The following is a 24,913-nucleotide window of genomic DNA, read 5'->3' on the forward strand; positions in this document are numbered from 1 at the left end:
ATTTCCGCGTTTGTTACGTTTGAAGGATGAAGTACTGAGTGACTAATGTTTCCCTGTGTATCCAGTCTTTGCGCTAAGCTACCTAACTGCTGACTGTAGCTTTTATTTAACAGATAGAGGTTTGGTATCAACTTTTTCATCCAGCTCGTGATGGGGAAATATCAGAGGGCAAATACACAAAATTTCGCACTGAATGTCACAACAGAAAAGGTGAATCATTGGCAGCGATTGAAATGTAATATTTGACATTTAGGGATGACATAATTTGCTGAAATTCATTTTCTTTAGTCCCGTCTTAAAACCATCATCTGCTGTTCTGTTCAAATGTCTATCCAAGTGATGACTAATGTATATCTATTTATGGAAGAGCTGGTTCGACATTAGTTGATAGCTGTTTCTTGGCAGATGACGAATTTATGTAATATCACTGGGTTTGTCAGAAAAGATGCTTAAAAAATAACTTGATGTGCAATCAAACTTTAATGTTTGGGGAACTGAGTAATGGAACCTGAATGGATGTAGATATATAGAACAAATGAGACATTTGTGAAATGCCAGTGACAAGGATATTTTCCAGCAAGTGATATATGCATCAGTCTGTTTCTCTCCTCAATGTTTCTCTCTGCAGGTACCTGATGAATGTGACGTTTGAGGGACGTAATCTGTCGTTCAGTGAGGACGGATACCAGATGCATCCCAAGCTGGTCATCATTCTGCTCAACAAGGAGAGACAGTGGGACAGGGTGAGACAGAGGGAGACACTGACCGTCTGTGTGTGTGTCGGGGGGGAGGGTAAGACACTCATATGAAAAAAACAGCCGATCTGCATAAAATTGTAAGTCCTGACTAACCTAATTGTCCTCTGTTGTTAACAGTGAAACATTTTGTAAACTGTTAAAATGAATAGAAGCAATGAGTTAGCTGTTCCCTATGAAGTCCGCGAGTATCTGTGTGTTTTTATCTGGATCTCTTATCGTCTGATTTTCACTTTTCAAGCATTTTAAGCCTTAAGCCTTATAGGCGCTACTCTGATTAGATATTATCAGCTCAGTCAAGGTGCCTTTGAGCAATGCACTGCAGCAGAGGCTCCAGAGTGGTGATGTGTTATTTGAATGCTGCTCCAGAGCTGTTTTAATTTCAAAACTTTGGTTAACAGTTGCCTATTTATTACGCAGCTTTTTTTTTGTTACAAAATCATTCCTGGTTATGCGCTGTCTCCAAAAAAATCTATTTTTTTCCACTAAAAAGATGTTAAGATACCCTTAAGAACTAACAGGCAGCAAGTTATTGTAAAGACAGGGTGGGACATGGAGATCAAGGTAAATATATGGAGTGAAAATGTATTCTCTCAGTAAAATTAGTAACTTTTTTATACCATTCCATACATACAGATATCCAGAATTCACCAATCCTCATCTGCTTATAAAGAAGTTATTCATTCTCAGGTCCGTTTCACATGTGATGATGTTATTAGTGTCAGAGTTGGTTGATATAGCAGTTCTTCCCAAATACAGGCTTGTTAAGAAAGTATACCCTCGTTCATTTAAAAAAGTTTACATATACAGACATCATGATAATAAAAAGTATAAGGCAAAATGCAGAAGCAGTGTTAAAACTTCATTCAGTTGTGTTTTAACACAATGCCAAGAAAGAAAGACATCAATGATCTTAGAGAAGCAAGTGTTGCTCCGCATCAATCTGGCAAGGGTTATAAGGTCATTTCCAAACAATCTGAGATTGATCATTCTGTTATTTACAAGTGGAAAACTCTCAAGACCTACACCAAACTTTCCGGGAGTGGAGGTCCCAGTAAATTCACCCCAAGGTCAGATCGCTTAATGCTCAGAGAAATTGCTAAAAACAACAGAAGTGCTATATCTCAGACTCTACAGACCTCGGTTAGCATGTTAAATGTTAAAGTTCATGACAGTACAATTAGAAAGAGAATGAAAAGATATGTTTTTTCAAAGGGTTTTCAGGAGAAAGCCTCTTCACACTAAAAACAGCAGCAGCACTGCTCAGGTTTGCAGAGGTGGATCCGAACAAACCACAAGACTTGTGGAACAATGTCCTTTCGACAGATGGGACATGAGTGGAGATATCTGGCCATAATGTCCAACCTACATTTGGAGAAATTCAAATGCAGCATATCAGCATAAACACTTCATGCCAGCTGTGAAGCACAGTGGTGGAGATGACTGTAAGGAGTCGACCATGACTCCTCTGCATACCAAAGTATTCTAGTGTCAAATACGAGGCCATGTGTCTGACAGCTAATGCTTGGCTTAAAATTAGGCCATGGAACAGGACGACGATCCCAAGCACAGCAGCAAATATACAACAGAGTGGCTGAAAAAGAAAAGAAAAGTACTGCCCAGTCACAGTTAACCTGATTAAAATGCAGTGGAATCTTAAGTTAGCTGTGCATGAATGAACACCTGCAAATCTCAATGAACTGAAGCAACATTACAAAAAAGACTGGGGCAAAATTCCTCCACATTGACATGAGAGAAAGTCATACGTAGTTTCTCACCGTGCATTTTGGCTTGATTTTTCTTAAATAAATAAAGATACGGAGTAATGAATCTATTCTGGTTCATTCTGTTTACCTAAACCTCGTGCAGACTAGATATTTAAAATTTAGAACTGACAGAGGATGGGCATTTTTAAAAACTGGATGGTAGCAATGTTAAAAACAAATAACAATTAAAAAACGTTTCTTATTAATTAAGAAAATCGTTTTAAAGGCAGCAAGAGCAAAGAATGTCCTGGACAAAAAAATGTAAAAAATCAATGAATCCATAGTTTTCACATGATGTCAGAGCTACTGGGACACGCCCACCCTGTTTGCCTTCCACTCATCCTTTGAAAGTCTTTGAATGTTCAGCTTTACAGCTGCTAGAACTGTGTGGACATGGCACCAACATGTAAGCACACCTCTGCTAACCCTGCCTTACAGGCCACTAGTCCCTTCTTCTCCACAGTGACCCCGACTGTCAGTGACGGCTCATTTGAACTGTAGGGATGATTTACTGACAACAGAAAAATACATAGTCAGCTTTACTGTTATGATGTAACAATAATGTGACAAATTAATGCTATTGAAACTTTACTGGCCCTACTTTGTAAATGCCCAAGCCAACAAAACGCAAGATTTACATGTGGTAGTTTGTATGTAGCGTTTTGAACGATGAACAATTTCTCGTTCGTTACCTCAAAAAACAAAACAAAACAGAGAGCTGTCCTTACTTTGAAAGCTTTCATCCCGGCAGCAGTGTAAGGTGAGGGATTTTTTTAAGATTCTCAGTGAACAGGAGCTCTGCATCGGCAGAATATGGATCACAAGTCACCAAAAACACCTTCGTTTTTCCTCCATGGATAGATGATCCAAGTAGTTTTGACTCAAGAAAGATGAAAAAACAACACTTTTGTTCTGTGTCCCCTATTTGCGGTCATGTTGGAGTAATGTTTTGCCTGCCAGGGTAGTGAGACGGTCACATGACGATCACATGACTGAAAACTCTGGATTCATAAAATGATGTAATTTTGGTCCTGTTGAAGCAAAGAATGCCTTAAGGGTGTGATCTGGACTTGCTGCCATTAGCAAAGAATTTACAGTCAACTGACACAACGTTGAGTTGAGTTGAGCTGTGATTGTGATGACATTATTTAACACAATGTGTGTAGAACAAGTTGCTCAGACACTGATGATATTCTAATTGTTACTTACTGTGGACAAAAGTAGACTCCCAACTTCCAGTGGCCTTTTTTGTTAGCATGTTCTGCTAACGCTTCCACGCTCCCACAGAACAAAGTCATGCAGGTTTGAGTAACCGTGTGGTAAAATTGCCTGTGAACACAGAGGTGAATGGCTGTCCGTTTATGTGTCAGCTCTGTGATTGACTGCCAGCCTGCCCAGTTTGTATCCTTCCTCTTGCATAATGCAAACTGGGATTGGTTTCCGCCTCCATATAACCGTCACACATAAGCAGTTGTAGCTAAAGAATGGAGAGATGAAATTGAGTCTGATGCACAGAAATGGTTCAGGCGCCGCACTGTGCCACAGGCCTTTAAAGCCGAGAGGTTGAAAGTTCAGCTGCGAGAGACTTGCTGACTCGCGTATCGAAACGTACGACTTAATGAATAACAACTAAATGTCAGTCAAACTTTAAATGTAAAACTTTCGTTCAGTGAATGAAGGTGCAGATTTTTCATTGTACAGGCTGGGAAAAAAGTCTCCAAGCACAGGTGGAAAAGAAGATGGTAGTGAACATATGGCAACAATAATCCCGTGTCCACAACCTTAAATGAACCTGACGCATCACCACCTGCCAAGTCACCGCCATGCATCTGTGTTTCCTGATGCTCACCCTCCATTGTTTCTGTGTCCTGCAGTCTGACTCCTTTGACTCTCCCTATTCTTTATTCTCCGTATTTCTCTCTTTCTTCTGCCTCTCTAATCTATATTCTGTCCTCTGATCGGAGAACAAGGTGAGACTCTCCCCTCCTCTCTACCCCACTCTCCCTCCTTTCTATCCCGTTCTCCCCTTGCAGCCTGAACCACCCCATCCCTTTTCCTCCACCTCCTCCTCTTATTCCCTCGCTCATGTTTAATTCTTAGCTTGACTTCCAGCTGAACCACTTTTCTTGGATCCTAATGAGTTCCAGCTACAACCATCCTTCCACTGCACCTTTCAAGTAGCAGGTATACTGTAGTATCCAGTCCTGTTTTTTGCCCTGGCTGGTTGATTTTAACCCTTATCCTCCAATACACCCCACTCATTTCTTAAAGTCCCCCCACCTCCATCTCTGTCTGTCTCCATCACTTGCTCCAGCTCACTCCCCCCTTTTTTTGTCCAAACAGGAAAAAGGCTGCATTGTGCCCCAGAGATACACAGCCTTAGTTTGTCCACTCCAGGCAGCCTTGCCAAGTTTGTGCTCCCCAGAGTCCAATGTGTTTGAGCACATTTACATATTTAATGAGAGTGCAAACCTAACTTTACATACTCACACCACAGCTCCCTGTCCTCCCCTGCCTCGCATTATACCGAGTCCAATTAGCTGATGATCCATTCCCACTTCCACCCACGTCTTTCCGCTCATAAAAATGGCCTACTTGGCACAACCAGAGGAAAGGGCACAGGCATAGTCTCCAGGTATGGTTTTATGTGAGAGCCATCCGGGGGAAATTGACTAATTGATGACGCTTATTCAGTGGAGTAGAGCCACAAGGGCTAGAGGGCCCTCCAGACGTACAGCTGGACACTCCTCTACAGAAGAGCCCGTATTTTGCATTTGAATGAGCTCCATCTCTGGCTTTCTTTCTCTGTCATCCAGACACTCACTTGGCTCATTCTCTTACTTTAAACTCTCCCTTTCTCTCTGCAAAATTAGCTGCTTCTCATCTCTTTTTTTCTTCAATTAATCTCTCCATCCACTTCTGTATTTCTCTACCCGTCCTCTACGCTCTATCTGAATTCTGCACTTTCCCTCTGTTTCAGTCTCGCCCTTCAGAATAACCTTGTTCTCATTCTCTACTCTGTGTCCCAGTCCTCTCCTCTCCTCTCCTCCTCTCCTCTTTTTTTTTACACACTCTCTTGAGATAGTAATTTCACTAACTGAGTTGAGGTGAACAAACAAAACAAAAAAGTTATGGCATCTCTCTCTGGTGAGTGTTCTGCTTTCCCGTTAGACATGAGGCTAGAGTGGAAGGAGTCGTGCACGAGACTGACGAAGGGAAATGAAGAAGCTCTGGTCAGCATGACAGAGACTTCTCTGTCATGCAGGACAGTGAAGGTAGTGGACAGACGAGAATAAAGGCAGCTGAAGCTGAAAATCAGAGTATAACTACAGGTTGTTTGAATGGCATAAATCTTGAAAATAAAGAGTAATAAATGCTTGAGGGTGAATCTTTGTAGCAGTCCTCAGATATTGTATCACGAGACGAGCGTCAACAGTTGTACTCCTGCTACTTTTTTGATAAAATCCTTGGAAGACTGTCTGTGGGAGTCAGACTTTTCCCCAGACTTTTCTGTTTTACAGATGAGGAGAGCAGTTGGTCACGACCAGCTAAGTAAACAAAAAGGGTTTTGTGTAAAGAAGATACTGACTAAACTCAGGAAGGAAAAACGGGGGAAAGCTCCTATGACAATAAAAGAAGAAGATAGTTTGCTCTTGGAAGGGTTTCACTGTCCCGTCTTTCTTCTTTTTCCTCTCTGCTCTGTATGGAAGATTTGAGGATAGGAACGTTAAATATCAGTGGGGGCAGGGATAGAGAAACAAAACTTGCTGAGGGAGGGGCAAGCTCAGGTGGCTGCCCCTCCCTCAGCTTGGTTCTCCCCAAGATTTCTTCCTGTTCAAAGGGAGCTTTTCCTTCCCACTGTCGCCAAGTGATTGCTCATTGTGGGTCATCAGGTTGTTGAGGTTTTCTGAGGCACACTCAGACAACTGCTGATGTGATTTGGTGCTATATAAATAAAATTGACATGAGCTGAAAAATTAAACGATAAACCAAAACAGTTAAATAATGGCTCAGTAGTAGTGGGATTGTAAACGTACCACCCATCCTTCAGCTGGTAGAATTACAGGGGAACCTTATACACCTTCAGCTTCCCTTCTGTCCACCGTCATTATTAAAATGGTCTTAGAGACATCTGGAGGAAGCTTCATCCATCAGTCAGAAAATACACACATCTGGAATCTCTGAAGGCAGCTGGAGGGCAGCCAGGGTTGATCTAATTTATGTTAATCAAATTTATAGTAATACGCTGGTTAAAGCAGCAATACCACCTGTTGGTTTCTTTGATCACCATTTAGTGGTTTTTAGGCGTCTCTTTGCTGGCATGCTCTCACCATATTGTCACTTTAATGTGTGACTGACCCATAACAGAGAGTTCTGGCAGGCTTTCTCTGACTTCTGGAGTCACTGGAGACTTGATAACAAAAAGATGTTGACAATCTGTCTCAATGGTGAGATCTAAGAAAAACACAGGTTAGTTTTTTTGTTGGAATTCTTCTCGCCAAGAATACACAGTGACACAATGGCTATTGGACAAAACTGTTTTCAGGAGTTAGAAAAGGAAATCAGGTTGTTACAGGATAGAATTATTAGTTTGATAGTGAAAACACGACTTGGGATAGCAGGAAGTGGCTTTAGGTGGGGTTCTTCTAAAAATGTGATTTAATTAAAACTCAGGAAACTGGGGTAAGGTCTCTACGACTTCTGGACAAGCTACGAGAAGAAGTCTGTAGAAGTCCCTATTGTCTCTCTAAAAAGCCATCCTGGTATCTTTAGAGAGAAAGTAGGGACTCATTTTCCAGACAACAAGTGGATCTTGGTGCTTGACTTTTCATCATTATTCATTTGTGCTACAGTCGGGATGAAGAAGGATCTTTTTATAAACCTGAACTATTTAACTGGTGTTGAAGAAAGCTTTGTACACTGTGGGTGGCAAAGTTGTCAAAAAAGCATCACTGGCCCGTTGAGGTGGTTTGGCGTGTTGGCTCGGGGGTCGTCTCCTAGGGGCAGTTGGAGATCCTCAAACCTCCAATAGAGAAACGCTGTGTGGATCTCCAGTGGTGTGTTCACCAGAGAATAGTGTGGCTAGAAACAGACATGTGATCCAAAAACAGGAAAAGTCACCTCTCCTCTCATCTCAAAATCACAAAAATACAGAAAGTAGAAAAAGAAGCTCTAAAATTACATTGAGATATTTTTGCTTGAACACCATGCAGGATCGCTGGTGATATATTTCAGAACTGTTTGCAGTTGCAGAGCTGCAGTTATTTTTTTATGGTCTTGAGTTACTGCAGTGTGAAATTTAATCCAAATTCTTTTTTTTATTTTGATTTCTGCCAGTTGATGTGTTTCAGTATTATTTTCGGCACTTCAAGGCTCAATCACAAAAGACGAAAATAAAAAGACCGCAAGTCTCTCCATGATTGCTATTAAGCAACTACATAAAGGAATAAAGTCTTACTTGGTGTATGATTTTAAAGGCAGACTTACTCTCTTTTGTTTTCTCGATGTTTCTCCAGGTGGGTAAATGGGAGAACGGTTCCCTGTCCATGAAGTACCATGTGTGGCCTCGCTATGAACTATACGGGGGACCAGCAAACAGAGAGGATGACCACCTGTCCATCGTGACATTGGAGGAGGCTCCGTTCGTCATTGTGGAAGACGTGGATCCGCTTAGTGGGACGTGCATGAGGAACACTGTACCCTGCCGCAAACAGATCAAATCAGTGTGAGGCTCAAATTTCACGTGTATAAAATCTGTGTCAGATTAATGCTGAAATGCCTGAGAATCAAACGTAAGAATGCATTACAAGACAAAAACTAATTTCCACTGAGTAAAAGGTTAGATTAGTGTGAGTTTTTACACATATTTTTTCTGCCATCTGCCACAGTAGCTCACAGATCCACCTACTGCAGAACTGACCAAAGCAGAAATGAAAAGCCTGGCAACTGCCTAAAATTTGCTTGTGAATGATGTTAATTTCCCACGGCAGCTTTGCATGCCCGAGGTGGAATCATTTCACACTTCATCGGTGTGACAGTGGCAGTGCCAGAAACACCAAATCACTTTTACAATTAATGATTCATGGCCATTCACACAGATGTACATTTTTAATTAAATAATTGTCCATCTGTCCTTTTATGCAGCAATCAGACGAAAGAGTCAGGGATCTACATCAAGCGTTGCTGTAAGGGTTTCTGCATCGACATCCTGAAGAAGATTGCCAAGTCAGTCAAATTTACCTATGACCTTTACCTGGTCACCAATGGAAAACATGGCAAGAAAGTCAATGGAACTTGGAACGGCATGGTGGGAGAGGTAAGGATGTAATACGTCTGTTTGTGTCTCTGTTGTTTCTTATCTTTTAGTTTTGCACACCTTTTCTCCATTACATGCAGAAGTGACAGTTCTGCATGTAATGGAGACGATATCATCAAAAAGGATATCCACTAATAATGTCTCATTGTCATGCATGTGCAAATTACATGACAGTTGCACTTATTATCCATCAGGACTCCTACTGTCAAAATAAAATTATTCCCATCTGCAGTCATTTCTTGCAATACCCCCCATACAAAACAGAGCAGACATCAATGACAGCAGAGACAGCATTGATTAAATAAAGGCTTAGTCATACAGACCCGGAGGCCAACCAACTGTCAACCACCAGTTGTGACGGAAAGATAAAAATGGATGTTCCTGACCAGTTGCAAGTGGTTGGTGGAGTTTGCTGTCTGATGTTAGGCTGAGAATGCTGCACTAAAAATTCCTCGTGATTTACTCTCCGAGCTGTAGTGAAACTTGAAAAAACGCAATGCAAACCGGAAACGGAGAATGTTCTACTTCAAAATACGCCCGACTTTTGTTTTAGTCTCTTGGTGAGTACTTTGCTAGTGTTTGCTGCCAGCAGACTTTGGGCTACTGAGGCAACTTGCCAAAGAAATCACAAGTAAGTTTTTGGTGCATCCACATATACATCTTTGTGATCAATGTCATGCTAGCGACGGCCAGAAACCTCAAGAAACTACCCACCAACTAATAACAGAATATGCACTAGCAGTTGCCAGGGAGGTCACCGAACACCAGACCAGCAGCAGTGGGGCTTTAGTAATCAATTTCACAGCAACTACCATAAATAATCACAATCAGTTTAGACACATCATACATACATCATGGCCTAGCAGACCATTGTCGACATGCTGTAGTTTTTCACTGTCACCAGGGGGCAGTGTGACAAACAGTCTGTGGGCTGCTCTTGCTTGTGTTGTTATTGGTCCATTAACCAGCTATGGAAAAGAACAAAGGTATATGATACATAGAGCTGAATTGAATCCGAATGTTAAAAACCATGAAAAATGTCCACTACAGCCACCAGCCAGGCTTCTCATACTGTATTTCTCGTGCTTCACCCATTTGTGGTAATGGCCGCTGTTGCTCCCTTCCCTGTTCTGACCCACTTTTCCAGTCAGTCAGCATTGTGTTTTTGGAGGATTGGACGCAAGTATGTTTCCTTAGGTTGAAAACCCCTCTCTGGAGAGCACGAACACAACCAAAATACCACAAAATAAGAAAAACACACAGTGTGAAAAAAAGTAGCTGGGGTGGAGGTGGGTGGCAAAGTGGCTTGGAGCTGCAGGATCAACTTTAGCCAGGCTAAAGCAACTCTATAAACCTAACTGAATGAGTATGAAGTATATTAGTTTAGCCATCAGCTGGTGTGGACTGGCACTGAGGTTTCCTCATATCCGCTGATCTGCTCAGAGAGCAGACTGAGCTTGGTTTGAAGTAACAATAAAAGGTGCCATTTCAAAACTATTGGCGCTACAAAATGAATTACATAAATTGGACAGCAGAAATAAAAAGTCAAAGCTGTGTACCCTTTGCCTCTTACTGCATTGTTATATCAGCTGCTTATTGTTTTTACCATGCAGCCAGTGCGATTCTTTCTTCTGTTGTTCTGCTGAGATGAGCGGACTGCATTAGGATGCTTGGAGTTACTGCCAAGATGGAGGTGAAGGTGAATAAAAGATCAAAGTTACTGTCTGCTTTCAATGTCCTGAGCTATATTTAACTTACACAGGGGCTGCCTGAAGGGTTCATTTCCTCTTTGAAGCGCGTTTTCATACCTTGAATTACAAGCTTCCCTTTCCGGGTCAAGCTTCTGCCACACGGGGCTAATTCTTATGTCAGATGGGTTAAGCACCTCACCCCAGGTTCAGCTCAGTCAGCTGCAACAATTCACTGCGGGCTTGAAACATTTCCTAATCGACATTGCTCCCAAGGTAAGGTCATTGTCAGTTCTCATACTTCAACCTATAAGAGCGAACTGCACTTGTGCTGTCTGACGTTGGCCATTTGTTAATGAAGGCAAACAGATCAATAGGACCCCAAAGGTCACGGGTTGAGGACATGCTTTGTCAGAGATGCTACTGAAGGACTTTGGCTTTGCTCAACTTTGCGTGGATAATAAAGTTTGAGCGGCCTTCGGAAGTCACAGAAGACAGAGACGAGATGAGTTTACATGTCTGCTTTTTCCTGCGTGGACACTTTTGCTATTCAATTTACTGACACATTCAATCTCTTACATAAAGCCATTACAGTCAACCTCTCTTTAGTGGGCACCGAGCTGTAAGTGTGGCCACCTGTAATAAACTCTATCGCCCTGACTAAAAGCGTCGTAATGTACCATCTCCTTCTCACCTCCACAGATGAATGGTCATTAGGAGAATAGAGGGGGGAAGGGGGGCATTTATCCACCTCTCTTACACATGCAGACAACAGACTCTAATGCCTGAATAAGCACATGAACCAAAGCAGACATGTAGACACAAAGAAACCCTATTTGGTGAGACCGTTTCTTTATGTTGCTCAAAGAGAAAGCACTTGTAAGGTCAGATTTACACTCTCACACTTCAGCAAAGCTCCGCCATAACTGCTGGATCTAACTAAATCCGACCTGCGTCCTTCTCCGCTTGGAGAACAGCCAAAACTGCAGCATATCTCACATTGACGGCGGACCGAGATCTGGACCGACGGCGACGCACGCTTGCACGAAACATGTCTGAGCGCGCTCCTGGATATCTCACAGAGATCATCGAGGGCGTTTTCACAATTTGCCACATCTCACAAAGACAAAAGATCAAATTTAAAAAAAAGAAAAGAAAGAAAATCAATGAATGTGATGAGAAGTCCTACATTTTGTCCTAACTCATTTCTAGCAGTTAGTGTCACATTTCACGGGCTGCACTGACTTGCTTTGCCCCCAGTTCACCTAATCTAAAATATTAGAGGCAATACACTTGATTACATGAATTTTAGCCTCGCTAGCTGAGACACATAAAGACTGGCACGCGCTCACACACACGGACACACCAGCCAAGACACATAAACACACGCAAACGCAGAACCTCGCTCGCTCATTCTCAATAACACCCACATGGGTCACTTTCATAACACGGAGAGAACAAGTCGTAGGAGGGAGATGGAGAGAGCGAACGGAGAGAGAGGAAGTGAGTACGCTGCTGGTTGGACTCGTTGTCTTCCCCAGGGAGATGTTCGCACATTAAGGCACGCACACACAAAGGCAATCACGCACATCCATACTCATATGCTGGCAGAATAAGCAAGATCGGAAAGTTACAAATGCACACATGCTGCACACACATAAACACTTGACAGAAAAAAAGCATTGCAGATAATGTGCAGAGCAGATGTGTAATATTCTCCCTGCCTGTAAAGGTCCACTTCACAGGTAGCGAACAAAGGTTCACTCGCTTCTCTTTGTCTTTTTCCCTTTTATGACTCACTGTTGTGTGCGCGCACTCACTCTAACACTGAAGCACACAGCGGAGCTTTGACTCACTCTAGTCACACACGCCTTATTAACTCAGAGAGACAGTCCTGTCCCACTTTACCCCCCCTGTGCTGTAGGGCTGTAGAAATTTGGGGCTAAATATACTACCTGTGCAGAGGTATGGAAGGGGAGGGAGGCAGGTAGAGGAAGGCATTGGGGCGGCTATTTCAAGCAGCCCTGACCCACTGTGGTAACCCACTTACTTCCTCCCTCTTTCTGTCTTTCTCCCCCTCTCCGTCCCCTGGCGAGCGTCACGAGTGTCCAGTCCGAGTGCTATATGTGTGGAAAGTGTGCTGTCTCGATCTACCGCGCTCCATCTTTGTCTCCGTTGCCTCCATTTTCTTAGCCTCATGTTTCCTTTCTTTCCTAACCTCATATCAAATTTAATCTCCCTCATGTGCCGGAAAACTCTTTTGGACAGCTAGCAGATAGACAGTGCCCTGTCTGCATCATGTTTTATACATGTTAATGGACAAGGAGAAGGGAACTACAAAGGAACTACAACTTTTCTCCCTTTCTCAGAACGAAGTTTAACTTGAGGAACTGAGTTGTGGTTTTGTTTTTTGGAGAGGTTGGTGTTTCAGCCTCTTTTGCTCCGCGTGGTTACTGAAGACGAGGGTAAAGTGCTGTATGTACTCTAGGACAGATGTTATTGCTCTCGTATTGTTGGGATGGAAACTGGAAGGAGATTGCCCATATTCTGATTCCACTTGAAATAACACAGCGGCATATCAGGAACTCAGCTGAGGCATATTTAATTAGGCATGTTTGGATTAAAGTGGAGTCAGAAGAAAGAAGTGAGCAACTTGACAATAAGACCAAAAATAAGGTCCACTCTAAAGTTTAAAGTGTTCACCAACCGAAAATCAAATCTACATGCTTTTTCCTCCAGCCTGCAGTGCCGTCTGTCATTGAGATTCTTTTAATGTGCATTTTAAAATATATCTGCTGTGGAAATGTCTGCTTTCTCTTGAATATTCTTTTGAATAAAAAATCACTTTAAAAAATCCACAATCCCTGTTGTGAGCAGTTTAATATAGGAACCAATTTCTTTCTATCAAACTACACCCGGCAATTGTATCACTCAGCCGAAGAAAGCATCCATCCTCCCTTCAGGAGAGGCTCGTGGGTACAACAGCGAGACATTACTGCTAAATTTTTCAAATGTGTTTTTTGGAACTTTTTCCCTCATGAAAGAAAACTGCTTTCAGCTGCTCCCTTATTAAAAAAGAGTCGCCAGAGCGGGCGGTGCCACATATTTGATTTGCCGGATTTTGTGCACCAGATGCCCTTCCTGACACAACCGTGAAGGAGTTTGTGTCCATTCCTGGGATCAAACTGGGGATCTTTTGTTTGTTAGGTGAATGTGCCAAATCAAGTCCCATTTAATTCCTTTATATTCAAGAGAAGGCCGACATCCCCTCAGCTGATATCTTTAAAATTATGAAACTGACAAAAAACACTAGTGGATAAATACAGGACAGAGAAAAAAAACAACTATATTTAATTTTGGTCCGAATAATTCCTTTAATATGTCTTCCATAAACAACATAAGTCTAACTCATGCTTTGCCTATGACCTTTAGATATCTGGAGGTAGGGAGGCAGTACATAATTGAGTCTGTTTGTTTGTCTGTCTGTTTGTTTCTGTTTGCGTCCACAGTTTCAGAGATATCATTTTCAAATTATGTGTGATGGTAGATACCAATAACAGCTCGAGCTGATTGGTGAAAATCAGGTCAAGGTCACACCAAAAGGGAAAATCAGTAAAACCTTTACCCACAATTTATTTTATGGGTCATCTTCAAACTTTACAAAATACTAGGCCTTGAGGGACATGAATACCTACAAGTTGGCTAAGCATTTGACCTCAGCCTTTATTATTAGTGCCAGAGGTCAAAGTTTACCTTAGAAAAAGTCACATTTTGAGTAATACATCACATAAAAGGTCATAGGGACAGCTGTACAACATACTTTTTATTTTTTTCAATGCAACGCCCTATGACATCATAATTTATGCCGTAACAGGATGACATCAGCATGTTGTAATAAAACAGCATAGCCCTTGCTCTTGGGGAGGAGTTGCACTCTCTGAGTGCTCTTGTTAACTCATTAACTCTGTGATTACACCAGTAATCACAGATCTACGAAACAACCTGTGACATAGGATGTCCACCTTTGTCTCTGTTACATCTCCAAACAGGATTGATTCACATTTGGAAAGACTGCACAGTCACCTTCAAATGAACTGATGGCTGTGATATGCTATTTTTATGCTGTTTTATGACCATAAGCTATTCTTAACTATCTCCATTGAAATAGTTTTTTTGAATGTGTTTGTTGCCACAGTACACAAGACTCTATTCATTGCCTTACACTGCCTCTGTTATTGACAGCTGCCTGACGGATGTGTTGAGAAACACAGATAACAGACACACTTTCTCTCTTTCTGCTTTTTTTTTTTGCGTCTTTCCTAGGTGGTGTTAAAAAACGCTCACATGGCCGTCGGCTCCTTGACCATCAACGAGGAGAGGTCGGAGGTCATTGACTTTTCCGTCCCCTTTATTGAGACAGGCATCAGCGTCATGGTCTCTCGCAGCAATGGCACCGTTTCGCCCTCGGCTTTCTTAGGTGAGGAAGGCGAGCTGTTGGGAGATGGATCAGGGGAAGAAACCAAAGGCTGTGTTTTGACCTGTGGGAGCACTGATCCAGGAAAGACCGGTCAAACTTTAGGAATGTCTTCTTTTGTGCAGTTTATTGAAAAAAACTAAACAATAAAACAACAGTGGATAAGCCACCAGGCATTTAAGCGCTATTCTTAAAGGATTGATCTTCATTTGTGCTCTGATCTGGTAGGTTTTGGAAAGTTATCTTTTTAAATCAGCATTTTGAATGTAGAATGGCCTAATGGCCAGCGCACAAACAGCCCTGCTGTAGGGCTCTTCCTGCATGAAATTTGGCATCCACCAAAAAGGTTTTGGCCTTCACAGGAAGTAGAGTTTAATTTAGTCATTGCTTAAAATGCATTATTCCTTATCAAATGGGAAAAATAAGAGGAAAAAGCATACATGTTTGTTAAGTTAGCATAGACAGGCTCCTTCCTTTAACTGTATGTGGACCAATGGTGCTTTTGTCCATAGTCAGCTCCACCAAAGCCCCTTCAAAGAGAACAAAATCCCCTCTATAGTACAGGCTCATATAGTGTATGCAGTTTGTACTGGTGGTGGAGTCCAAAATGATCCATAGAGTCCACCATAGGGGACAAATTGCATTTTAATATCTTTATATTTACGCGTACAGTAAAGCTGCATCCTTTTGTACTGTACAGACTTTTACAGTTTCACTTAAATGGTTCGACTTAAAGATTTCAAGAATTCTTAGGAATTAAGTTTATAAGCAATTTTTGCACAAATGTCTTTTCGTTAGCCTTCCTGACAAACGGACAGTGATGACTTTTTATTACGCCGTTTGATTTTTTTCCCCTTTAAAAGTTGAACAGAAAGAGATTTAGTGGCCACTCCACATGATAGAAGCCAAGTTTCAGCGCATTTGCACGGCGAACACTGGAGTGCATGATAATACGGCTAACTGTTTTGCTCCCTGTCTCTTTGCCCTCTTATATTTCCCACTCCCACTCCATTTCTCTGATGCTTCCTTCCTCTTCTCAATCTGGCGCACCACATTTGCATATTTCTCTTGCCCTCTCCTCTCTTGCTTCATTTTCTCTTTCTCTCCGCCGCCCTCGCTCTTTTTCCCTCTCCCTCGCTCTCTGCTAATGTCCCTTGTCTATTCCCCGTCTTCTGCCTCCTTACACACCCCACCACCGCCCCACCCGTTTACTTATCTCTCTCTGTCCATGCTCCCTCCCTCCCTCCCCTTCTCCCTTCATCTTTCTCTCCTCTTCCCTCTCTCGCTCTCTCGCCCTCCAGAGCCCTTCAGTGCGGATGTGTGGGTGATGATGTTCGTGATGCTGTTGCTGGTGTCAGCAGTGGCTGTGTTTATATTCGAGTACTTCAGCCCTGTGGGCTACAACCGGTGTCTGGCTGACGGCAGAGGTGAGAGGCTTCAGCGCAACACACACACACACACACACACACACACACACACACACACACACACACACAGAAGTACCTGTCGGGGACTAAACCATTCAGTGATATAGATATAAATAGTCTTATAGCTGGGTTGCCTTCTTCATCTGTTTATCTATGCTTAATATCCACCAATAAATAAACCAGCAGTATTTATATTTCAGCATTTCAGAATTTATATTGAATATAAGTGTGTCAAAGCACTTAGTTCATGGGTGAAAATGGCACGTTTTCAGTCTGAAAATTAGCACAACAAATGACAACCTGGTTGAAAACTTTGTTCTGTGTGCTGCAGCTGCTCTCTGTGACCTAGAAGATTTTCAGAAAAACATGTACACATGTTGCCTGTGCACGTAGCCCAGGCAGCAGGTCTATTCAGATTTCTTTGATAAGGTGAGATGATATTTTAGTGACCTTGACGTGTTAAACACACATACTAGGTACAGGAATAGCTGATAAACACTTTGATATACGCAACACACACTTGCATGTTCAGCAGCACTACCCAGCATTTACTTGTCTGTTGTCGGCTTTATTTTCAGACAGTTTTTGTTTCAGATTTTTTTTGAAAGCATCTGAACTGACAGCCAAGAAAATTGTGGATATGAGACTAAACACCTAATAAGATCCACAGAAATAAATGTCGTGGATCACTATCAGTTCACAGGTTACTTGTCTTAGCTGGTGAGGTTTATGAATGAGAATGGTGGCCAGTAATTTGGTTCTTCAGAGACGGCGTGTTCAGTGAGATTTGTAGTCCAAGTAGTTATTTGGTCCAAAGAAACAAGTGCAGGTACAGATGCTTCCTTTCTGTAACAATACAAGCGTTGGCCCGTGTTGTACAAAATGTTTTTTGTTGTTCACAAAAAGTGAACGAGACACAGAAACACATTGCAGGCCACCTCCACATATAGCCTAGACCAGCTGTCCTCACTGACCCATTGACTTCATTCTCCTCGTCCTCCTTCACCGGCCTCTCTTTTTATCATTTACAGTTGTGTCTGCAGTGCACAGGTTTCAGCGAATCCTCCAGCGCTGCTTACCTCACACCGGACAAGTCATTTGCATTCATTTTCATATTTCACGCGTCAACTCTGACAGCACGGGGCTCGATTCGTCTTAGATCTCCCCAGCTGAAAAGATGAGAAACAAGGGAAAAAAAATCAATGTCTCCCTCAACTCTCTATCTCTGATGTGGCTATATATAGACAATAGTTATCTTTTTTTCATTCCTCTCATCCTTCATCAGCTTCTGGAGAAGATGTACTCCTCCCTAAAGCGCTGTTTTCTTTCTATGTGCCTCCTTGTTTTATCTGCTTGTAGCGCTGTGGGAGTTTGGTATCATGAAGAGTGCAGATCGAAGTTTGGAGTCAGAGGATTTGATGTAATAACATATCAATGACTCGACTGCAGATTTGTAAAATCTCTGCCCCAATTCATTGAAGTAACTTTCTTGCGAACTTCACAAAGGAGATTTTTGGCACGATAAGGACAGTTTGTCCATGAACAAACGGTCCACACAACAATACACACCCACATGGTTGCACACAAACACCCTCTCGTTCTCTCTCACACAATCACACATACCCACACAAATTATGAACCAACTGCTAATCACAGCATAATGGCTGTAATGCACCAGTCTGTCAACTCATAGACGAATGGAACCAACAATGCTCCAACAAATTACATAAAACAAAAAAAATCTACTTACTGCAGTCACATATAAGATTATATAGGTGACATGAAACAACAGGTCTTGCTTGTCATCATGTAAAGCTGTATTATATCATAAAAATACCAAGAATAAAACAAGGTACAACCATGTGAAAAATACACTTTTGTTACTTCCATAAAAAGTAACAGGGAACGTAGCAGCCAGGTTAATAATCAACTTGATCATCAGACAGTGTGAGCGCCTCTATAACAGCAATCATTTTGGCAGTTTGCTTGTCTGGAATATTCAGGTGTGTTAACACAATGCCACAATCTGTGTTCACATCCCAGCAAAGTCACGCCTAGGTCAGACCGTGGAATACGCAGAAAATATTTAAAAAAACCAAGAGCTACATCTCAGACCCTGCAGACCACATTTAGCAAATATTAATGCCAAAGTTGATGACAGTAAAATTTGAAAAAGACTGAACAAGTGTCACTTGTTTTTGAGGGGTTTGCAGGAGAGAATCTCTTCTCTCCAAAGTTGCTTCTGAATAAGCCACAAAACATCTGGAACAGTTCCGTTTGGACAGGTTTGTCCATAATCCACAGTACCTGTGATAGCCAAACATAGCATAACAGGACAAACACCTCATACCAACTGTCAAGCATGGCGGTGGAGGGTGATTATTTGGGCTCGGTTTGCAGCCACAGGACCTGGCCACCTTGCAGTTGTTGAGTCTACCATGAACTCTGTTGTATACAAAATACTATCCAACAGCAACAAATCTAATCAAACGAACAAGTCAAACAAATCTAAACAGAATGCATGACAAAGAACAGAATCAAAGTTTAGACCTCAACCTGTATCAAATGCTGTGATAGGACCTTAACAGAGCTGTGCATACACACATGGCTGCAAACTTAAATGGACAGAATAAACTATGCAAAGAAGAGTAGGCCAAAATTCCTCCATAGTTTTGTGAGATAACATAAAGAAAACCATTACTTCATGTTACCAATGCTAAAGGAGATTCTACAAGCTAGTAAATTATAGAGCATGGCAAGTTTTCATAGAGCCATTTTTTCACATGACTGTATAATACGGTGGCTGGTTTGTGAAGGAACACGTTTCAGGAATGTAATTGGACAAGAAGGTGGAGTGTCATGCTATCAGCTAAAGCTAGCTTCTTGGTTGATACAGTGAGTTCGTATACTGTATGGTTGCGAAACACTGACACAGTGCTCAGTAAGATACAAATAACATATTGTAAAGTTACAGTTTAAAGCTGAGTGTGTTACAAACTCTATTTTGAAGCCAGATCCAAGTGGCTACTCAGGTCTAGCATATTAGCGAGCAAGCGCTTGCTAATTAGCACTAAACCAAAGCTAACTGTTTGTCTTAAAGCAAAGTCCTTGATAAATTTCTTTCTCAGAAACATAAAAGGGGAAAAATAGAAACTCCTTGATTCATACTGAAATCCTAAAATAAATATATGTACCAAATTAATTCTAATTTTTGGTTTTGTTCTTCTAAAAAAATCACTGCTGAGCTGGAGAATCACCAGTCCAAATTGTTCAACTGTTCCAGAAATGTTCGACTCTCTTTAACCATGACTCTGTTTAATTTAGAGCCCCATGGTCCATCCTTTACCATCGGCAAGGCCATCTGGCTGCTGTGGGGTCTGGTCTTCAACAACTCTGTGCCAGTGCAGAATCCCAAAGGCACCACCAGTAAGATCATGGTATCAGTGTGGGCCTTCTTTGCTGTCATCTTTCTGGCCTCCTACACTGCCAACCTGGCTGCTTTCATGATCCAGGAGGAATATGTGGACCAGGTATCCGGTCTGTCAGACAAAAAGGTGAGGTGAAAGGTTTCTGTTTGATGCTGTGCCACTCGCTCGTCCTTACCCATGGTGTGTGAAGACTTATCAGAGTTTTACACGCCTCTCCGTTCTCTGTTTTTTATGTTCAGTTCCAGAGTCCCAACGACTTCTCGCCTCCGTTTCGTTTTGGCACCGTCCCCAATGGAAGTACAGAGAGAAACATTAGGAACAACTACCCAGAAATGCACTCCTACATGACAAAGTTTCATCAGAGAAATGTCAATGAAGCTCTGCAGAGTCTCAAGTCTGGGTAAGCATGTTCACAACAACGTGATTCATTTATTTTCATTTAAAAAAGAAAAATGTCAAAATTAAAATAACCACATTTATGTTTAAACTTCACAAATCTATTACTGGCAAATTATGTTAGAATATATTACTTGAGATAGTGAAAATAGTATTTCGGTCAGTGTCACCCCTAACTGGTCGCACAGATGACTGCCCTTCCCTGAGCTTGGTTCTGCTGGAAGTTCTTCTTATTAAAAGGGAGTTTTTTCTTCCCACTGTTGCAAAGTGCTAGGGCTTAGTGGGCTGTCCGATTGTTGGGGTTTTCTCTGTCTTATTGTACAGTCTACCTTACAATATAAAGCACTTTGAGGCAGCTGTTGTTGTGACTTGGCATTATATGAAAAAATTGAATTAAACTGAATGGTGCATATCTTTGTTTTGGGCACAGTATTATTTATTATGGTGAAATCTGCTTTTTGTTCATTTTAATTGATTGAATGCGGTTTGGAATGGTCCTAATCACGTTTTAAAGTACCCAGAAGCACTATTGGACTTATTCAGCTGAAAAATCACCCTGAAAACATAAAAAGGTCAAATGATAGTCACTATAATGATCAGAATGTCTATTTCAATAGAAATGTAAAATTCAGGCTACGATGACTTCAAAGGTAATCACTGCTAAATTCTCTTGTTTGTCTTGCTTCATGTAAATATATCTCAGCTGAATACGTCCAATAATACTATCACTCCCCCTCTTCAGTTTCATCAAGTGCGCCTTTTCGCCAGTTTGTGTGCCAGCTCCAGCCTTTGGCAAACCAAGTGGAAGTCTATTAGACTTATCAGCAGCTTAGAGCTATTTAGCAGGTTAATTGGAATGTTGTAGCTGTGATGTCTGACTCCCAAGTGCTAATTAATTGTAACCTATCTCTCCTCCTCTTTGTCCCTCGCTCTCTTCTTCTCCAGCAAACTAGACGCTTTCATTTACGATGCGGCCGTGCTGAACTACATGGCTGGCAGGGACGAGGGCTGCAAGCTGGTGACCATTGGCAGCGGCTACATCTTTGCCACCACGGGGTACGGCATCGCCATCCAGAAGGAGTCGCTCTGGAAGAGACATGTGGACCTGGCCATCCTGCAGCTCTTTGGAGACGGTGAGCGAGCGAGCTGACACTCCACCGTTTAATGCTGTCACGCGCGCAGCTGTGCTGATGCGATGAGTTGTATAATTACACATAAACGGATCGGATAGACGCAGAGATAAGACCACCTTAACACAGATCAAAAACTTCTCCGTGACCTTGAAGCAAATATTAAAGGATAGGTGTGCCCAACTTATTCTGTTGACTTATTATTTTGGGATAACATTGTGTTCACCAAACTGTTTAAACTGTGTTATGACAGCAGGACAAGCTGAAAAACAATTATCAGATGAGCTAACCCAGGTTACTTTCAGGCAAATTTGAAATTCAATGCACCTGAAAAACCTGACGATCACTTGTTAGACACGAAAAACATTTGTGTGTACAGCTGTGCAGTACTGAGGGTATCTCACGTATAAGGGGTAGGGAACTCCAGGCCTCGAAGGCCGGTGTCCTGCAGGTTTTAGATGTGTCCTTGATCCAAAACAGCTGATTTAAATGGCTAAATGACCTCCTCAACTTGTCTTGAAGTTCTCCAGAGGCCTGGTAATGAACTAATCATTTGATTCAGGTGTGTTGACCCAGGGTGAGATCTAAAACCTGCAGGACACCGGCTCTCGAGGCCTGGAGTTCCCTACCCCTGTCACATATGAACGAGCAGATAAAGTCCCAGACAAGCAGCTGAGAGTTCGGATCTGACAAACGTGGCTGACCTGTGAGTTCATTTGAATGACTGAGTGCCTCATGTGTTTTTACACCATTTTACTTTTCTAATCTTAGCAAATGACTTCATGTCTGCAGTTTTCATACACCATTGCCAGCAGGAAAAAGAACTAAACGTATGAAAATACGATTTAAATAAGAGCTATAATGGGGGGGAAACTAAAGCTCCATCAATATGAACAGCTTCGGGCTTTGCTGTAGGCTCTTTCTTATGAATATTGTCCGGTGTAGACTTTCTTCTTCTTCAGGTTCTGCATTTTTGATTTTTAAAAAAAAGGAACTGGATGAGCAATGATTCTCTGTTTATACTTACTGACCACCAATTAGAGATCTCAGACAAAAGCAGGTAAATTCAGCAGCTTTCTAAAGTCCTCTCACACTTTATTCCTCCCCCGCTTTTTTTGTTGGAGCTCGCTTTAAGTGAGATCATGTGACTGATGCAGGATGTTTAGTATTCTCCTCTTCCTGAAAAGCCTTTAGATTACTTAGGACAGGGGTCGGCAACCCTGGGCACTCGTGCCACAGCTGACACGCAAAGGGTTAACTGATGGCACGACACGCAGTGAATTAATGTGAAAGGTGCATTAAAAATAAATGGCTGGGCCACCGATGAACATCGCAAATTAGCTCGCATAGACACATTAGTTGTGCCGCTTCTTAATAACGGTATCTTAGCTAACAACCCCAACTACCAGATTCAACTTGTAATTGGCTAAAAATCACTTAGCCTACCGGTGAGAGAGACGTTGCTAGCTGACAGTTTTTTCAAGCGATGTTGAAATTTCCACAATCCGCTACTTCAAATGCTTCAGGAGCTGTCCGCTCAGCAAATGCAATACTGCACTATGCCAACATCTGCAAACAAATATAGTTCTATAAAGTTGTTCTGTATAGTGTGTAACTGTTCATATAGAGGGTTTTTTAATTTATTGCTAATGCAATGGTTGATATGGCACATTGACTTCTGAGGAAATTTTAGATGGTGCTCATCATGAGAAAGGCGTCCGACCCCCGACTTAGGAATATCTTTAAGACTGTCTTGTCCAAAAAAACACAAAATTTCTTCTGGTGAATTTTGCTGAATCTGATCGTGCAAACTGCAGTGTGATTGGCTGTTTCCTTGGCAGTCATGCACGCTTAAACAGAATCTCCACCAATATTTGGCAGAGGAGGAGGGTCGGGGTCATTGGCTATACCTTTTTAACACCATACGTTTGTCACTGGCTAGTTTTAAGGGTCATTTCACAAATTTTTACAAACTGCCTTTTTTTCCTCTCTTGATTTTTCTCTCATGAGTTTGGCGACGGTGAATCCACTGAGGTTAAACTAATAGACTTTCAATCCTCGACAGCATTCTTGACTTGCTGTGCTGTTATACTGAGATTTTTCTTGCCATGTGCTCCTCTCCGTCTACCAGGCGTTTTTTCTTTTTCTTTTTTTTTTTGCTTTTGCTTTTGAGTATGAACCCAACTGTTGATTTTGGCAAACCAACTAGCTTTGATGCGGCTCTAATAATTTCTTATCTTCTTCACTTGCCCGGCCGACTCTTTGCTCTGCATATTGCCAGGCTGCTCCCACTCAAACTAAATGGTAACTGAATTAGCTACGAGCCTCATGCGAACTCTTCCGCACCCAAAAAAAAAAAAAAAAAAAGCCAATTTCCTTTTAAAACTGCTACAATTTTGGCACTGTGTGATAGAAGAGCTATATCTCCCACACAGTTCTTTCTGTATCACTAGTGAGGCACAGAGCCTGAAGACTAAGAAATGTGTAACTGTCTATATACTTACAGTCTGGACCGTATTAGCGTGAAATACAGTATTTTCATGAATGTTTGAAATCCCTTCCCTTCACTCATGCAAGAAAAAAAATCTCTCTCAGACTGTAAAATTGTGGATCTCACCCACTCCCATCTGTTCAGGAAAGGATTTTGGAGAGAGCGAGGATAAAAATCATACTTTTTCTTGTGCGTCTGCTTGGCTCCGCGAGTCAAATGTACTGTAAGTCCACTCCCACATATTGTATCTCAAATGCAGAGTGAAAAAGTAAAACATTAGGAATACAAGTTGAGATTTAGCTCCCAGTGTGGGGAGCTGGTGGTTTATGATCATGTTTGCCGTTTATGGGAGACTGTGCAAAGCTCTCTGGGGTTTGTTCTTTAGAAACACACTTTGTCCCAGCTGTAGCTGCAGCATTAATGAGTCTGTGAATGAGCAGGAAATGAAATGCGTTCCAAATGTCCATTTCTGAGCTCTTCGTCACGCACAAATTAAAACGTCACCAACAATGGCTAGTTGTGAAGTTTAACCACTTTAACAGCCTGGTTTTGATATACAGCTCAATTAAGTATGGGAAGTGTAATGGAAGTTTTGTGTGTGTCTGTGTGTGTGTAGGTTCAAGTGCGTGTGGTGTAGCTAGTTTATTTGGGCACGGTCCAGAGTGTTGTGAGCATCCTGAGCCAAGGGCCCTCAGGGGCCTGCTATAGTGTGTCCCAGTTAGAGGTGCCAACATAGCTCCTGGTGTATTTCTAAACCGTGTGTGCATTAGTGTGCGGGTTTGTGTGTGTGTGTTTGCGTGCACATGTAAATATGGGTCAGCCCTCCAAAAATGAGTGCCTGTGTGTGTGTGTGTGTGTGTGTGTGTGTGTGTGTGCTATGGGCTATAAAGTAAAAGCAGTGTAGAGATTCTGATTATTTATGACACAGGTTTATTTTTATCAACCTACATGCGATTCAGGAAGAGTCTTTTGTGCGCTTGTTGCTTATAGATGATCAGTTAGGTTAGTTGTAGAATTAACTTAATAACCCGTCGAACTTAGC

General features: G+C 41.9%; 1 protein-coding gene across 5 annotated transcripts in view; it reads left to right on the forward strand.

Annotated features, from left to right (window-relative positions):
- grin2ba (glutamate receptor, ionotropic, N-methyl D-aspartate 2B, genome duplicate a) overlaps positions 1-24,913 on the forward strand; it is a 136,771-nt gene that overhangs the window by 93,448 nt on the left and 18,410 nt on the right. For all 5 annotated transcript variants that reach the window (XM_019358152.2, XM_013270153.3, XM_025906790.1 and 2 more), the window contains exons 8-15: positions 629-743; positions 8,038-8,246; positions 8,666-8,837; positions 14,849-15,002; positions 16,301-16,426; positions 19,751-19,980; positions 20,094-20,254; positions 21,196-21,383. In XM_019358152.2, the coding sequence (XP_019213697.1) occupies positions 629-743; positions 8,038-8,246; positions 8,666-8,837; positions 14,849-15,002; positions 16,301-16,426; positions 19,751-19,980; positions 20,094-20,254; positions 21,196-21,383 (1,355 nt within the window). The remainder of the gene's footprint in view (positions 1-628; positions 744-8,037; positions 8,247-8,665; positions 8,838-14,848; positions 15,003-16,300; positions 16,427-19,750; positions 19,981-20,093; positions 20,255-21,195; positions 21,384-24,913) is intronic.

The sequence above is a fragment of the Oreochromis niloticus genome, linkage group LG4 (assembly GCF_001858045.2).
Source record: "Oreochromis niloticus isolate F11D_XX linkage group LG4, O_niloticus_UMD_NMBU, whole genome shotgun sequence".
In the NCBI taxonomy this organism is placed as follows: domain Eukaryota; kingdom Metazoa; phylum Chordata; class Actinopteri; order Cichliformes; family Cichlidae; genus Oreochromis; species Oreochromis niloticus.